The sequence below is a fragment of the Podarcis melisellensis genome, assembly GCF_964234715.1.
Source record: "Podarcis melisellensis genome assembly, chromosome: 17".
NCBI classification, from domain to species: Eukaryota; Metazoa; Chordata; class Lepidosauria; order Squamata; family Lacertidae; genus Podarcis; species Podarcis melisellensis.
The window spans coordinates 1,880,982-1,897,690 of NC_138534.1; the positions used below are offsets into that span (position 1 = coordinate 1,880,982).

Sequence of the window (16,709 nt, forward strand, 5' to 3'; positions counted from 1 at the left end):
CAATTGGAAGGGATCCAAATGGTCCACATCCTCCAGGTGTGCGTGGAGTTGTTCAGCAACCACCCACTCAGTCACCTTGCCCAAGACTGGGCGATAGTTGGCCATATTGGCCAGGCCCAAATATGTTTTTTAAAGAAGTGGTTTAATGACTGCCTCTTTCAGCAGGGCTGGGAAGACTCCCTCACAGAGGGAAGCATTCACCACTATGCAGAGCCCAGTCCTTCCCGGCTTACTTTTATGAGCCAGGATGGGCAAGGATCAAGGAGACAGGTGGTTGGTTTCACTTGTCCAAGCAGCCTGTTCACATCCTCGATGGTAACAGATTGGAATTGATCCCATGCAACTAGACAAGACAAGACTCTTGCACTCTCCTGCCCTGGCCCTGCTCCCACAGTGGAGTCTACCTCTTTCCGAATCTGAGCAACTTTATCTGCAAAAAACTTTGCAAAATCATTGCAGGAGATCTGGGGGGCCTTATAAGGCCCCGATGGCGCAGGTGGTTTTGTTAAATTGCAAGCCACCTAATTATAATTTGGCCATCCTTGAATATTCTGCTATGTATGTTGGCTTGCCTCAAGCAGCAAAATATATTGGGCTCAGGGCCACTCCACCATCTGGCAGAGTGAGGCACCTGCCTCAGGTGGCAGATATTTTGCGGCATGGAAGTGGCAGCAGCCAAGGACTTTCTGCCCTCTGTTGGTGGACAGAGCTACGCATTCCTTGCAACCTGGCCTGCATCCCCTAAACTAGCCTGCTGCCCTCAGGTGTCATGGAGGATGTCCTGTCACTAGTCTCCCCCCCCCCAAGAATTCTGGAATTATAGTTTACAGAGTTACAATTCCCCACCTCTCTTAACAAACCACAGTACCTGAAATTCTTTCGGGGGGGGGGAGGTGCTTCAGATGTGCAATTTAAGTCATAGTGTGAGCAGACTCAGTCTGTGCACCATGGAGTGGAAAAATGAGAAACTATGGAAATGAAGGGACTTGTTTTGCACACCGATACTGGCTACATCTGGCTCTAAAACTAATGAACCTGTCATAATCCGGATCCAGGTGCTTTCATAACCAATATCATTTCCCTCATTGGATTGGATTGATCTTTATTACGGCCATTGGCCCGTTACACGACAGTTTCCCATACCAACATATTATACCTCCAAATTTAAAATCGCCAAAACTTACAAAAGACATTTCCCTCATTTATTTTTTTACTAGAAAAATCTTACAAACAGTAGCAACAATACAGTGAGCGTGAATGGTGTTTGATCCTGTTCAACCAATGCAAGATTATTATTACTGAGCACTTGAAAGCTGCCAACATTTCTTCCTGAATGGCCCATGATGGCGCATTAGGAGGGACACAATATCAGATGAGTAAAAGGTAAGGGTAAAGGACCCCTGACAGTTAAGTCCAGTCGCGAACCACTCTGGGGTTGCAGCGCTCATCTTCCTTTACTGGCTGAGGCAGCAGACGTTTGTCCACAAACGGTTTTTCCGGGTCATGTGGCCAGCATGACTAAGCCACTTCCGATGAAACCAGAGCAGTGCACGGAAACGCTGTTTACCTTCCCGCCAGAGTGGTACCTATTTATCTACTTGCACTTTGACGTGATTTTGAACTGCTAGGTTGGCAGGAGCTGGGACCGAAAAATGGGAGCTCACCCTGTTGCGGGGATTCGAACCGCCAACCCTCTGATTGGCAAGCCCAAGGCTCAGTGGTTTAAACCACAGCACCACCCGCATCCCCCTAGCAGATGAGTAGACCATAATAAATCCAGCTGCTGATAAAATGGTATTGAGAGACTTAAATAAAACAGCTCATTTTGATGGCAAAAACAGAAAGCATCTGATTATGAAGCTCCACTGGGTGGGTGAATTTTAAATGTGTATTTATTTAAATGTTTTCCTGAAACTGGAGTGAGGTTTCGCTGAGCTCATAGATGTGTTTCACGGAATGTGAATGGCTTTCAAGCTAGTGCTGGGCCACATTCTGTCCTCCAATTTCTTTTTTTAAAAAAATAATATTTATTCAAAATTTTAAAGGTTACATTAAAAAGGGAAAACAGAAATATTTTTTTAAAAAAACATAGAAAACATACAATCATTTAAAAAAAGAAGAAAGAAGAAAAAGGAAAAAAGAAACAAATCAAACCTTTACATAACTTTCTTCCTTTACTTATTTCCTTGAACCTCCTCACACCTCCCATTTCTGTATTCTAGTTTAAATTGTTGTTTCAGCAAATCCTTCTAACCTAATTTTTATCTTAATAATTTATTTTAACATACTGTATCTTTACATTCTCTCTTTCATCAATTCATTTTTACTTAATCCTTTAATGTCTTTTTACCAAAGCCACATTAATTCCTTTCTCAAACATCTTATCAACAAAATCCTTGATTTTACCATATTTTTAGAAACCACTTTTACTTTTACTTTATCCAAACTTAACTCTCATCCAAACCTATATAGCAATACTTGTTCTTAAGACATTTCCCTAAGGTCGAAAGAAAATTCCCTTCCACGAATTTCCCAATTCTCCTAAAAGTAAAACAAAAAGGTAAAACCAAAAAAGCAACTTATATTATATACACTTTAAATTCCCATTTTTCATTCCACCCATACCCCCTTCCCGGTTTCAGTCCCCAACAAATCTCCAAAAAAAAAAGGGGGGGAGACCATCAACCTGGAGATCTTATATCTGAGGCTCTTAAATCTCTGTCATAGCTCCTCTGCCAGTCTTTTTGATAGTCTTTGATATTAAAGACCAAATCTTGGGGAGACTCCCGCCCAACAGCATCCACGTTTCTTCCAGCCAGGCCTACGTACTTAAAGATAAGGCCTAGGTATTCCACGTCTTGTTTCATTCTCCTTTCAGTTCCAAATGTCCCCATAGCTCCAACTTCCAGCTGAATCAAATTTATAATCCAAGGGTCATGTGATCTCCACATAAGGCGGTCTCTCCATCTTTCATTTTCCAATTCAGGCCAGGCTTCCATCTTCAGAGATTTGTTTCTCCTTGTTACCATCATGTCAGGCCTCAAGTTGTGGCTCGCCTTTTGCATCTGCAGGGTTACGGCTCCCCCTTTTTCCTCTTCAAAGGCAACATTATTCTCCTTCTCAACTTTCTCTGTTTGTTCAATTAAGTGGAATTCCTGTACCAAGTTCTTATCAAGTTCATTGCTGGTACTAACTCTTGTGCCCAAAGTTGTAACATTTGTAGTCAAAACACCTATTTGACCTTGCAGCTTTCCCAAGAGAAAGAAAGTCCTGTTCAGTTCAGACTGGATTTCCTTACCAACTGCCATTCTTAAGCATATCAAGGTCAAAAAACAATTTCTCAGCTGGTTCTTAATGCAATGTCCCAAGGCTCCCTCTAGGGGGATTTAAGTTTCTTTTTACTCCTTTCAGCACAAAACCAAAAGTTCCATACGTTAAATTGTAACAGTCCTTCCTTCTTTTAAAACATAAACTTGTAACAAATATAGACAGTAGAGACAAAGTCCTCTTTTTGTATCTTGACAGCTGTCAAATTGTTCAATTGCTCATCAACCGGCTCTCACAGACCACTCCCGGGTCCGGGGTGTGTGTGTGGCACATCAATTTTTAAATTTAGTTCTTCTCCCGCAGGTTCCCCTGCTTCCAAATAAATTTTCTTGTAATCTCAATCAGTAGAATTAAAATCTTTTACAAAAAATAAGGCTCTCCACAACCTTAGTTGGAGGTTCTTTGCTTTAGATTATTTACAGAAAGGGGAGGCAGACTTCCTGTTTGGACCTTCCCCGATCAGTGCCGAATTTAAAAGTATTTTAAAAATCCAATTTCCGTACTACTCACGGGTTGTTGTTTTAGAGTCCAAATTGTCCCAGGAAAGAGGCAGCACTCTCTGGCAACAGCTATGCGGCTTCGCTCCACGGAAATAGCCGATGACTCTCAGCACTGCGCCACTTCCCCCTCTTCACTTCGGAGCCCGTTAGTGGATTCCTTAGCGGGTTGGGGGGCGCTAAAGGTGCCCGCTGAGTCCCATGGTCAAAGGCTTCATCCGCCTGTGATTTTTGAAAGGGTCCCCGCTTTGCTGTAGCGGAGAAGACCCGTTTCCCACGGAGCTATTCCCTCAGTTCAGAGGGAATCCGCCATTGCCGGTGGCACGACCCCGGAAGTCCTCCCAATTTCTGGAAATGTTATTCCTCTGTGAAAGAGCCTCCCATTTTTCTGTGTCATTCTCAGAGTACTTCAGAATTTTGGTGAGTGCAGTGCTTTGAGCACATCTTATCATTGGCCCATGTTTCTTTCCATTAACTGTGAACCACCTTGAGATCGTGTGATGAAGGGTGGTATATAAAGTTTAATGATGATTATGGTGATGTTTCTCCAGCTCTGCACAGGCTCCCTTGGCTGCCTGAACTTCGTGATGTGCAAAGTCCCATGGAAGGAAACTCAGAAGGCTTGTAGAGTGCGCTGGTGAAGTGATTTGTAGAATGAAAGCGTTGTAATAATAGAGTGCACGCACTTAAGTGCATAAACCACATATCCGCCCCCTTCTCCCCCAACAGGAAAACCCCCACCTCCTCTTCCTGTACTTTTCGCGTTTCTCGGCTAATCTCGTGAGTCTATGCAATCGGGGTGATTCCCCTGTCTCTATTTCTGTGTCTGTGTCACTATCTGAGCCTTGGTGCTGAATTCCTGCTCTCTGTGACCCCCCGTCTCTCTCTGTGCGTACAAAGGTTGAATTCCTTTGACTAACTGCTTCTCCCCCCTCCTGTGGGAATCCTTCTCCTCCTTCCCCTGGAGGGGCACCAGGCATGCTTTCTCAAGGAGATGCATTTGTGGGTGCAACACTGTTCCTCCCTCCCTCCCATGCCACAATATTCACACATGCATCCCCCTCTGCCCCGGTTTCCTGCGGAAGAGTCTTCCAGATTCTCCGAGTGGTCAGGCTCCCTGGGCCCACGTGCGATCCTGCTTACATGTGGCCCACCCTTCGCAACAGCGTGGGCATCTGCAGAATGAAGAATGAAGCCCACTGCAGAATGAAGCCCACTCCCCACCCCATGGCCCAGCTCTTCCTCCTGTTTGGTCCCATCTGGAGACCCTGCTCATGGGGACGTTTCCTACCTTGCTCCCTAGGGAAGGTTCCCCACTGGGTTGGGCAGGAGGATGGATAGATGAGTCCAAAAATGAAGGCCTTTACTTCTCCTCCTGCTCCTCTAGGGATGACCAATCTGCTTCTGCTCAGCTCGGTTTTGCTGCTTGTCAGAAGGTCCAGTTCTCTGACATCCAGGGCCTTTAGAGCTGCATCCAAGGGTTCTAAAGGAGCTTGCGGATGTAATCTCAGAGCCCTTGTCTATGATCTTCGAGAATTCTTGGAGAACAGGTGAGGTCCCTGTAGACCGGAGACAGGTAAATGTCCCCATCTCAAAAGGGGAGGGGGAGAGGACTGATGTAACTACCGACCGATGAGCTTGACATTGATACCAGGAAAGGTCCTAGAACAGATCACTGGTCAACAACAAATTTGTTGTCTGCGTTTTTTCAGTTGATTTAGGACGAATCTGATGCGCTGAATCCAAAAATCACATTGGTTTTGCTCAATCAGGTCACGGTTTTGAGCTATGGCCACATGTCGTTTTTTACGTTTTTGTTCACATGTATGCTTATGTGGAGCATTTTAGAAGAAGTTGGTGGGGGTAAAATGCCATGTTGAATAATTGTTTTGATTGGAAATGATTATTTTAATGACAAGAAGTATTCAGGTTTGATCAGGGATCAGTTTGAAGTCATAAAACCTCAAAATCTTCCATAAATTGGTGCGGCAAAGCATAAAGTTATTTGGGTATTAAACTTGGTAACCAGGATAAAGCTTGGGCGCCACACATGGTGTGCAAGGCATGCACCAAGACTCTACGTGGGTGGATCAATGGCAAGAGGAGTCCGAACTTTGGAATTCCCATGGTTTGGAGGGAGCCGACAAACCATGTCACTGACTGCTACTTCTGCACTGTTTATGTGACTGGGATCAACAGAAAGAACCGGAGCAGCCTCAAGTATCCTGATCTTCAATCAGCATGTCGTCCTGTAGCTCATTGTGATGGAATTCCAGTGCCTATCTTCAGAGAACTTCCTGACATTAGTGACAAAGATGCCTCCAGTGTTGAAGGACATGAAGAAGAATAAGTGGTTCTTGAAGATGATGCTCCACATCCATTTTCCCAAAAGGAGTTGAATGATCTAGTTCGCGACCTCAGCTTGTCAAAGGACTCTGCAGAACTGTTGGCATCCAGATTGAAGGAAAAAAACCTCCTCTCTGACAGTGCTCGCATCAGCTTCTTCCGCAACAGGCATCAAGAGTACCTCCGTTTTTTCTCAGGAGAGAAGGACTTGGTGTACTGTGCAGATATTGCGCAGCTTCTGCTCAAGCTTGGAGTGCCACAGTACGAACCCAAAGATTGGAGACTGTTCATTGACAGCAGCAAGCGATCACTGAAATGTGTTCTGCTACACAATGGCAACCAGTTTGCCTCTATACCCCTGGCTCACTCGACTACACTGAAGGAGAACATCTATGAAGCGGTGAAGTATGTGCTGGAGAAAATTGCTTATGATCAGCATAAGTGGTTTATTTGTGTTGACCTGAAGATGGTGAACTTTTTGTTGGGACAACAGTCTGACTTCACCAAGTACTCATGTTTTCTGTGCATGTGGGATAGTAGGGACCGTCCTCAGCATTACACGAAGAAGGACTGGCCTGTGCGGGAGGAATTGGTGCCTTGCAAAGAAAGGAACGTCATCAACGACCCTCTGGTAGACAGAGACAGAATACTCTTCCCACCACTGCACATCAAGCTCGGCTTAATCAAGCAGTTCACCAAGGCTCTGGACAAGGATGGTGACTGCTTCACTTACTTGTGGCAGGCTTTTCCAGGATTGACCATGGAGAAGTTGAAAGCTGGCATCTTTGACGGTCCTCAGATCCGTCAGCTCATCAGAGATCCAGAGTTCGGAAACTCAATGAACGAAGTGGAACTGGAAGCATGGAAGGCACTTGTTCTGGTAGTGAAGAACTTTCTGGGCAACAATAAGGCCAGAAACTACGCAGAACTTGTCAACAACATGCTGACTGCTTTCAGAAACCTGGGCTGCAACATGAGCGTCAAGATGCACTACCTATTTTCACATATGGACCGGTTTCCTGAGAACGTGGGTTCAATGAGTGACAAGCAGGGGGAGAGATTCCATCAGGACATGAAAGAGATGGAGACCAGGTATCAGGGTCGCTGGGATGCAGTCATGATGGCTGACTACTGTTGGACTCTGAAGAGAGACCTCCCTGCAGCTGAGCTTTCCAGGAGTTCCAAGAAACAGAAGTTCAAGCCCTGAAGTTTGAAAAATGGTGAAGCAACATGCAATTTACCTTGTACTTACATTTATCAATGTGCACCATTCAGTTTACGGTAATCAATGTTTCTATCAGGTAATCAATATATGTTGTTGGAAAAACATTTTTTTCTCTTAAAAACATATTTAGGATGATATGTGTTGACGATATGTGTTGATGATATGATATGTGTTGATGATATGCCAGCTGATAATGCCACAAAAATGTAATCGATTTTGTCACAAGATCTGATTTTTTTCAAATCAACATAACACAAAAACCTGACCTGATAGAGAGAAACAGATGCCATTTCCTGATTCAGCCGTGCAAAAATACCCTAAATCAGTTGTAGAAATCTAGGCAACATTCAAAAAGTAAAAAATTGTTACCCAGTGATTCAACAGTCAGTCTGTGAGTACTTAGAAAAGGATGCTGTGGTTACTAAGACCCATTTTCACATCCCAGTTCTAATTAAACCCAAGCATCCAGCACCCACAGATCTCTAACAAGATTATAAAGAGTGGAACTTGGATGACCTGCATTAAAACTATTTACTACAGTGGCAGGAGACTGCCCATGTGACGGACCCTTTAAGTTTGAGCTTGTTCTGGAATTAGATAGCAGCATCTCAAGAGCTATTCATACGTCATGTGAAACATCCCCAGGGACCTTCGGTGCTGATTTTTAAATGGATGCCTCCTGGCTTCTTGTTGGCTCTTCCAAACAGATCAGCTGTGTCTGACTTTGACATTGTTCCATTGTGCTTGGTGCTTTGATTTTGTGCCAGAAGATTGATTTTTGGTGTGAAGTTAGGAGCATCAGGATACAGGTAAGCAGGGAGTGCCAAGATGTTTCTGTGGTGCCTCCTTTACTGCTATTTAACATTCACACAGTAGCAACAACAAGCTCTGGAAAGCATTGTCTGTCCAGGTGGATGCAAGGTAAGAAGTTGAACTTCTTAGCCCAGGTCCAAAAGAAGCATGGAAATCCTCTGATGCTGGGGGGCAGAAATGCTATTGTGTACCTGTGAGCAATGTATGTGTGCAGGTCAGTGGGAAAGGAAGGTCAGAATATATCAGTTAAGTTTCGCACTTCTAAATTAGTTGCCTCATTCCCCACTTTAAAACTGATTCTACTTTTGGAGATGCCCCAATGCCACCAACAACCATTTATTTGGCAAGTTAAGCATGTGGGGTTTCTCAGACGTACAGTGTTGTGTATCACAGTGTTGTGCATGAAAATCACTGGATCAAACAGCTAAGTTGTAGAGATCTGACACACACACATGCAGGTGAGAGGATCTGACAGCTGAGCTTTACTCTCTCTTGTCTCCTCAGGCTGCATCTCCCTGAGCATATTCTTCACCAGCCAGGCTCACTGTCACTATGAAAGTGAGACTGGAAGAAAACCGCTTGGGAGTTGGGAGCACAGATGGTGGGGTCCAGGGCAGGTCAGCGTTACCTCATCCACACAGCCTGTTAGTGTCTCCTTCCACACTTTATATGAGAACACGGCCAGTAGGAGTACAAAAAGGCTATATGACTAGGGGGAATAAATATTTTTATATTGTTTTTAACAGCAGTTGGCAGTAGACCACGGGGGAAGGGCCACAGATCAGTGGGTTACAGGTTCAATCCCAGGCTACCTCAGGTGCCAAAATAACTTGACATCTCCTTGGAACCTGTGCACTCTGACAGAGAGAAGAGAGATTTGCTCTTCTACCTTGGACAGCCTTGTTCCCCGTGCCAGAGTGGAAACTAGAGGTGCGTTGGCAGCCGAGGCAGGGAGGGACCTGGCTGCTTCCTCCCCACTCTCTCTCTCCCTTCCCAGGGTTTCTCCATCTTTTACACAGCTTTCTTAGATCCCAACCTCTAGCCTTTCTTTTCTTTTGAACTCAACATTTTCTTCTCCACAGTCCCTGCCTCCGCATCTTCCAGTGTATTCATCTTCCTTCTGCAGAGCCATGTTGAATGAATGAATGAATTGATTTATTTCGGTCACTGATCAGAGTGCAACATGTACAACAACAGAGAGCATACAAAAATAAATAGATTAAAATTAAGCTCTATGAGTGAATACACAATAAAGAATTCAGATATAAAACAGCTAAAACATATGTTAAAACCTTAATTACTAACTTAAAATATATTAAGACATTGGGCCTTTAGATTCATTCGAAGCTTGTCTCCTTAATTTTATAGCAGCAGCACAGAATTTAGCCACTTTTAAGGTAATCTCTGGTTCATTGTCCTCTATTAAGTATTTTAAGTAATAATAATCAGTTCTGCTTGGGGTTTACAGAGAGCCATGTTAGAAATTGAGATTTGAAAGCTAGAAGCGAAACAGCACCTTAAACCTTGGTTATGGCCCAACAATGGAATGTCTAGGCACACTTTTTTATAACAAGAATACAAAGCTGAAAATGAATGAACTGCAGCTAAAATCTTATGTTCATTTTTCACATGGTCTGGTCCTTCCCCTGCCCACCCCCCTAATATTCTTAAGAGGGTCTCTTCTCCAGTCTTCAGAGAGTGGCCGGAAGTGGGAAGGCAGAAAATGGTCCTCCTTTCCTTCCACTCTGCAGTTTTAATCTGTAATTTTAGGTGCAGTATTGCGTCCAGAGCTCAGAAACTGCTTGTGCTAATGAAATTCCCTGTTGCAAAATGTGCCTAGAACAATGGGAATTTCAAACACTGCTGTTAAAATGCAGAGATTAGAGATTAGAATGTTGGACTAGGACTGGGGAGATCAAGGTTCAAATTTCAATTTAGCCATGAGGCTTAGTGAATGATCTTGAACTCATCTCTCAGTCTAACCTACCTGAAAGGGTTGGTGTGAAGGTCAAATGGAGGCTGAGGGGTTGAAAATCATGTACACTATCTTGAGGTCCTTGGAGGGAAGCTGAGATATAATAATAATAATAATAATAATAATAATAATAATAATAATAATAATAATGATATCCACAGATACCTCTTTCCCTTCTTATTCATGTAACAACCTTCCCTGGAAGCAGGAACTATTCTCAGCCAAGTACAAAATCCCAGAACCTAAATCCATGTTAGAAACGTGAGCTCTGGAATATATGAAGTATAATATGCAGAATGGCTTCTGTTAGAACTGCACAGAGTGGCTGGGCAGGGTATGAATAATAAAATCATTATTATTACAGCCACACTGCTACTATTCTGCCTAGTGCATTGTTTCATATTTAATATGGTTTTAAATTGTTGTTATATGTTTTAAGCTACTGAGAGAAGATAGTAGCATATAACAGCAGCATATACATTCATTATATATTTAAATCTATAGAAAATATTTTACTGTACTTTTCTGTCTATAAGTCTAGGTTTTTTATTTAAAAATTAGGTTGAAAATTGGGGCTCGTCTTATACACTGGGCAATCTCCCCCTATTTTCTTAATTTGGAGTTGCCCAAAATAGGGGGCGTCTTATAGATGGGGGCGTGTTATACATGGAAAAATACAGCATTTGATGCTTAGCTGTTTATATTTGACAGTTGATAAGTAACAATACTTAGTATCTGGGATTATTTGACTGTTGCCATGCAAAATAATAAGAATACAGTGGTACCTCAGGTTACATACGCTTCAGGTTACATTCGCTTCAGGTTACATACTCCGCTAACCCAGAATAGTGCTTCAGGTTAAGAACTTTGCTTCAGGATGAGAACAGAAATCGTGCTCCAGTGGCACGGCAGCAGCGGGAGGCCCCATTAGCTAAAGTGGTGCTTCAGGTTAAGAACAGTTTCAGGTTAAGAACGGACCTCCGGAACGAATTACGTACTTAACCCGAGGTACCACTGTATAATAAATGCACTTACAGTTTATTGCATTTGAAATGACTAATATCCAAATCCCAATATTTGGAGATACAGGCTTTCTTCAGGGGGATATTAGTAGTAGATGTTCAGCTAAGCAATTGTTCTCCAGCCTCCACTGCAGATTTAGAGGGGATGCTGGCAATGCACAGAGGAGAAAGAGGAAGGGGCAGTTCCATTTCTGCAAAAGGAAGTCATGTATGGATATCACCCTAAAGCCTTTCATAGAATCATAGAATCACAGAGTTGGAAGAGACCCCAAGGGCCATCGAGTCCAACCCCCTGCCAAGCAGGAAACACCATCAGAGCACTCCTGACATATGGTTGTCAAGCCTCTGCTTCAAGACCTCCAAAGAAGGAGACTCCACCACACTCCTTGGCAGCAAATTCCACTGTCGAACAGCTCTTACTGTCAGGAAGTTCTTCCTAATGTTTAGGTGGAATCTTCTTTCTTGTAGTTTGGATCCATTGCTCCGTGTCCACTTCTCTGGAGCAGCAGAAAACAACCTTTCTCCCTCCTCTATGTGACATCCTTTTATATATTTGAACATGGCTATCATATCACCCCTTAACCTCCTCTTCTCCAAGCTAAACATGCCCAGCTCCCTTAGCCGTTCCTCATAAGGCATCGTTTCCAGGCCTTTGACCATTTTGGTTGCCCTCCTCTGGACACGTTCCAGTTTGTCAGTGTCCTTCTTGAACTGTGGTGCCCAGAACTGGACACAGTACTCCAGGTGAGGTCCGACCAGAGCAGAATACAATGGCACTATTACTTCCCTTGATCTAGATGCTATACTCCTATCATTGTCCTCCTGCACTGATAATTGTTAGATCGGAGATGAGATTAAGAAAGAAGATCATATAATGTTTCAATACACAACTGTAGCTGCCAGGATTTTGTTAGCACAAAATTGGAAAACCCCAAATATCCCAACCGTTAAAGATTGGCAAATTAAATTATTTGAATATATGGATTTGGCAAAAATGACGCAGAACATCAGACAGCAAAAAGGTACAAAGTTTATTGACGATTGGACCAAATTCATAACATATATGGAAACAAATTCTAGAGATATAAAAATCACAGTAGGATTAATATAACCCTTGCGATGTGTAGACGTTAGAAAATGAAAAACTGCAGAATGGATTTAATATTTACATAACCCAAAACCGAGATGGTGGGATGTCAACCGTTATTTGTTGTTATTTAATGTTTGTTTGGGGACGCGGGTGGCGCTGTGGGTAAAACCTCAGTGCCTAGGACTTGCTGATCGTAAGGTCGGTGGTTCAAGTCCCCACTGCGGGGTGAGCTCCCGTCATTCGGTCCCAGCTCCTGCCCACCTAGCAGTTCGAAAGCACCCCTAAGTGCAAGTAGATAAATAGGTACCGCTTTATAGCGGGAAGGTAAACGGCATTTCCGTGTGTGGCGCTGGTGCTGGCTTACCAGCTGCAGCTTCGTCACGCTGGCCACGTGACCCGGAAGTGTCTTTGGACGGCGCCAGCTCCCGGCCTCTTAAGCGAGATGAGCGCGCAACCCTAGAGTCGGACACGACTGGCCCGTACGGGCAGGGGTACCTTTACCTTTAATGTTTGTTTATGTGTTTTGTTTTGGCTGATGTTTTCTTTTTTCTTTGATATGTGTTGTTTATTTTTATTTTTATTTTTTGTTGTTGTTTGGTTATAGAAAATGAATAAAAAGAAGTAAAAAAAAGATAATTGTTACACAATAGTATTCAGTGATGTACTATGTTTTCACAGCTAGCGCAATGGTACCTAGTATCTGACAGCAGCTGTGAGCTGATAGTTTTTAAGATCAAGCAACACTACAGCACTTTAGAAAGCATTAAAATTTCAGCTGTTGTGATCAGCTTTCAAATTCAAAATCCAAACCTTGAAATTTTCTATGTCAACTAATTCAGCATTTTCTTCCACCTCTAGATGGCCTTGCCTTGTGGTCATAGGTTATGTTATGATGAGAAGTGGAATCTGGCCCATTAGGGCAAATAAGTCACTGCCCTGCGAGCCTCAGCCTACTCCCAGACAACCCCCATTTCCACCTACAACCAGTCCAGGGGTGGCCCTGATGGTCAGCTTCCTTCTTCTCAATCTCAGTTTTGCCCTTGAAAAACATCGCAGAGAGGAAGGTGGGGACAAAAGCTGGATTCATTGGCTCTTGATCCACCTGTTGGCCTCCCTGCTTTCCTCTCTCTTCATCAGTCCCAAAGGGTATCAGCCACCACTGGTTTTGAGATCTTCTTGTTCATTCTGACTTGATGATTGGTTCTCTCTGCAGATCCCATGGACTGTGAGAATGGCACAGATGTTGCTGAGTTTGTCCTTCTGGGTTTTTCCTCCCAGCCTGAAGAGCAGCCCTTCTACTTCCTACTCTTTCTGCTGATGTATGGGGCAGGGCTTCTGGGCAACGTCATGATGATCATTCTCATCTCTCTGGATGCCCGACTCCAGACTCCCATGTACTTCCTGCTGCGTAGCCTCTCCATGGTGGACATGGGCTTCATCTCAGTCACAGTGCCCCAGATGCTGGCTCACATCATCTCCACGTCCAAGACTATCCCTTTCTACTCCTGTATGGCTCAGTTCTTCTTCTTCTATGTTTTTGGTGTAACTGACCTTCTAATGGTGAGTGTCATGGCTCTGGATCGCTATGTTGCAATTTGCAATCCACTGCACTATACTACAGTAATGAACCAGAAGGTCTGTGGACACTTGGTAGCCGGCTGCTGGGTTATTTCGACCCTCCACTCCATGCTCCATGCTGGCCTCCTCCTGCGTCTCAGTTACCGTGGAGACAACCACTTGGCCCACTTCTTCTGTGACCACGACCCTTTGCTGCAGCTGTCCTGCTCAGACACCAGCATCAATGAAACAGCCATCTTCTTTGAAGGTGGACTTATCATCCTTGGACCCTTTGTCTTCATTATCCTCACTTATGTCCGCATTGTGGTGGCTGTCATGAGGTTGTCTTCCTCGGGGAGGCGCAAAGCTTTCTCCACCTGTGGCTCCCATCTCACTATGGTGGTGCTCCTCTATGGGGCCATCATTGGTGTCTACTTCCAACCTGCCTCCAGTTACTCAGCTCAAAGAGGAGCAGTCTTTGCTATCATGTACACTGTAATCACCCCAATGTCCAACCCTTACGTCTACAGCCTAAGGAATAAAGATGTGAAAGGGGCTCTTAGACACCTCCTGGGAAAGAGAGTCTTTTCTCAACAGCAACCGTGAGAGTTAACATGTTCCTTCCATTCCCACTGTGTCCACTACTATGGAGGTGGGAAAGTGGATCCCCCACCCCCTACAGATTAAGCAGTCATATGACATTCTGTCACCACCAGTCTGCAGGCCCTTTTGAAGGTGCACTGTCCCTATCGCAGCTGATCCTAGTGGAACTCACTGTCAAGACCAGTCAACTGATGGGTGCTGACAGGGAGCCCCACTTGCAAATGAACAGGTGGGAGCTCACTTTATGACCCCATTTTTTCCTTTGGAGCTGCATCCTTACCTGCCCCATCATGTATGACATCATACATGACTTCAGCTGTGGTACAGGTGGGCATGGTTTGAGGGGAAATGGCTTTGTGCGCCGTGTTGGAACCTGTCCTCAGCCTAAGTGCACTATGAATAGGGATGTTGGAAAACTCCAACAAAAACAGAAACAGGAGCAGAAATTCCTGGTGTTTCCCTATTCTCCTCCTCTCTGGAATGGAAATCAGTGCAGCAAATTCAGTAGGTATTTGCTATTGTTGTTGCTTTCAGTCCTCAGATAATAGATAACTGGTGATGTTGCGTGTCTCTCCCCCTCCCATTTGCATTTCATTCCATTCCATTCACATTTTAATGAATGGAATGGTATAATGTGATGACAACAATACATAAACATTTTACATAATGAATTGTGCAAATTATGTAAGCTTCATAATTTGGCTCGCTGTCCATTGTGACAAAATTATATGTTTTGTAATTTCAGCACAGCAGACAGCGAGAGAAATGCTGAGAGGGTGGAATGGAAAATGTTGCCTTCCTTAACCATAAGATACTGCATCTGATTCCGAAGTAGATAGCTTAAAGAAGTAAGCTATTGCCTTTCCCCTTGGGTTAGATAACTTTGAAATAGTCCAATGGAGTACTGTATTTACTTCAGAGGAAGGGGAATTTACTAACCTCAGGATTCCTCTGGCATTTTGCCCAAGCTGGAAACCTTCAGTTTCACCCCAAACTGTTGCCTTAGATGAAAGAGCAACTCTTTGCTTCCCAAATGAAAAGGATGGTGATGGTAAAATTACTCCTCATTACTTGGCGCACTGGCTCTCCATGGTGGTGTGATTTGGGTACTGTGGTAATTTGCCACAGGGGTCATCTGTATTCAACTCACCATGAAAATGAAGGCGGCTGTGTATCCTGGCACATCAACACCACCCCTTTCAATCACATAAGTCAATGGTTTTCAACAAGCCATGCAATGAACTGCCACTAGATCAGTGGTTTTCAGCCAGTGTGCTGTGGCACCCTGGGGTGCCTTGAATGATGGTCAGGGGTGCCGTGGGAAACACTGGCCTCTGTCCCTCTTTACTTCCCTCCCTCCTCTGATGCCCTCTCTTGTCTCTGCCTCCCAAAAGCTTGCACAGCTGTTTGTTGCAGCAGCCCTGGCTACAAGCAAATAGTGCCCTCTCAGGCTGGCATCAAAGTAAGCAAGCAAGCAGGCAGGCAGGCAGGTGAGGTTAGGCCGGCCAGCCAGCCAGTCTGCCAGCCCTTGCTATTGGGAATAGACAGACAAGTCCCAAGCCCCTGTGGGGCAGTGTGAGGAGACATCTCTCTTTGGGGCAGGATGGGCAGCTCAGAGACCAGGGATGGCAGCAGCAGCTGCCCAGAGGACTCTCAAGGAGAGGCGGCTGAGGGAACACTCCACATGGGAGGGTGTTCAAAAAGTGTTGAGGGGCTGCTGCATCTGTAGGCAAGGGCTGACATAACTGGGCTCCTGAACCCCACAGGGGTGCCACAGAAAGAGTGTAGTTGGTCAAGGGAGCCATGGGCTCAAAAAGGTCGAAAACCTCTGACATAGGTGATTGAAGTACCAACTGGTAATATGATGCTTTTTCTCTCTTTGAAAATCATTTCACCTCTATCTGTCTTTCTTTACTGTTTCCCCAATAACCCACTCTAGTCAGATTCCATATTGTGGCCCTTCGGGGGGGGGGGTTGGGATGGAGCGAACTAAAGTCCAGCAGCATCTGGAGGGCCACAGGGCCTCCAGCCCTAAGTGAAGCCAATGATTTCTCTTCCACTTGGCCATTATTTCTTGCTTCCCCTTTCGGAAAAGGGGCCCCAAGACTCACGGTGAAGACTCATGGCTGGAAGGATCTGTCAGATGGGGTTCTCTCCATTTCTCATTTTCCCAGTCTTGAATTCAGTTCTCCACAATGTTCTGCAACAATGTGTGACATTTTAAAAAGAGTCTTAATGAAGATTTGTCAGCATT

General features: G+C 44.4%; 1 protein-coding gene across 3 annotated transcripts; it reads left to right on the plus strand.

Moving 5' to 3' along the window:
* The first annotated feature begins 1,227 nt into the window (after positions 1 to 1,227).
* Positions 1,228 to 15,026, plus strand: LOC309360622 (olfactory receptor 1B1-like). 3 transcript variants are annotated; one of them, XM_081895295.1, is made up of 2 exons: positions 1,228 to 1,383; positions 13,509 to 15,026. In XM_081895295.1, the coding sequence occupies exon 2, from the start codon at positions 13,514 to 13,516 to the stop codon at positions 14,456 to 14,458; it is 945 nt and encodes a 314-aa protein (XP_081751421.1). In that variant the 5' UTR covers positions 1,228 to 1,383; positions 13,509 to 13,513; the 3' UTR covers positions 14,459 to 15,026. The 3 variants fall into 3 exon arrangements, with proteins under 3 accessions (XP_081751421.1, XP_081751422.1, XP_081751423.1); XM_081895296.1 differs by lacking the exon at positions 1,228 to 1,383 and adding an exon at positions 8,116 to 8,204; XM_081895297.1 differs by lacking the exon at positions 1,228 to 1,383 and adding an exon at positions 13,118 to 13,301.
* Positions 15,027 to 16,709: the final 1,683 nt, after the last annotated feature.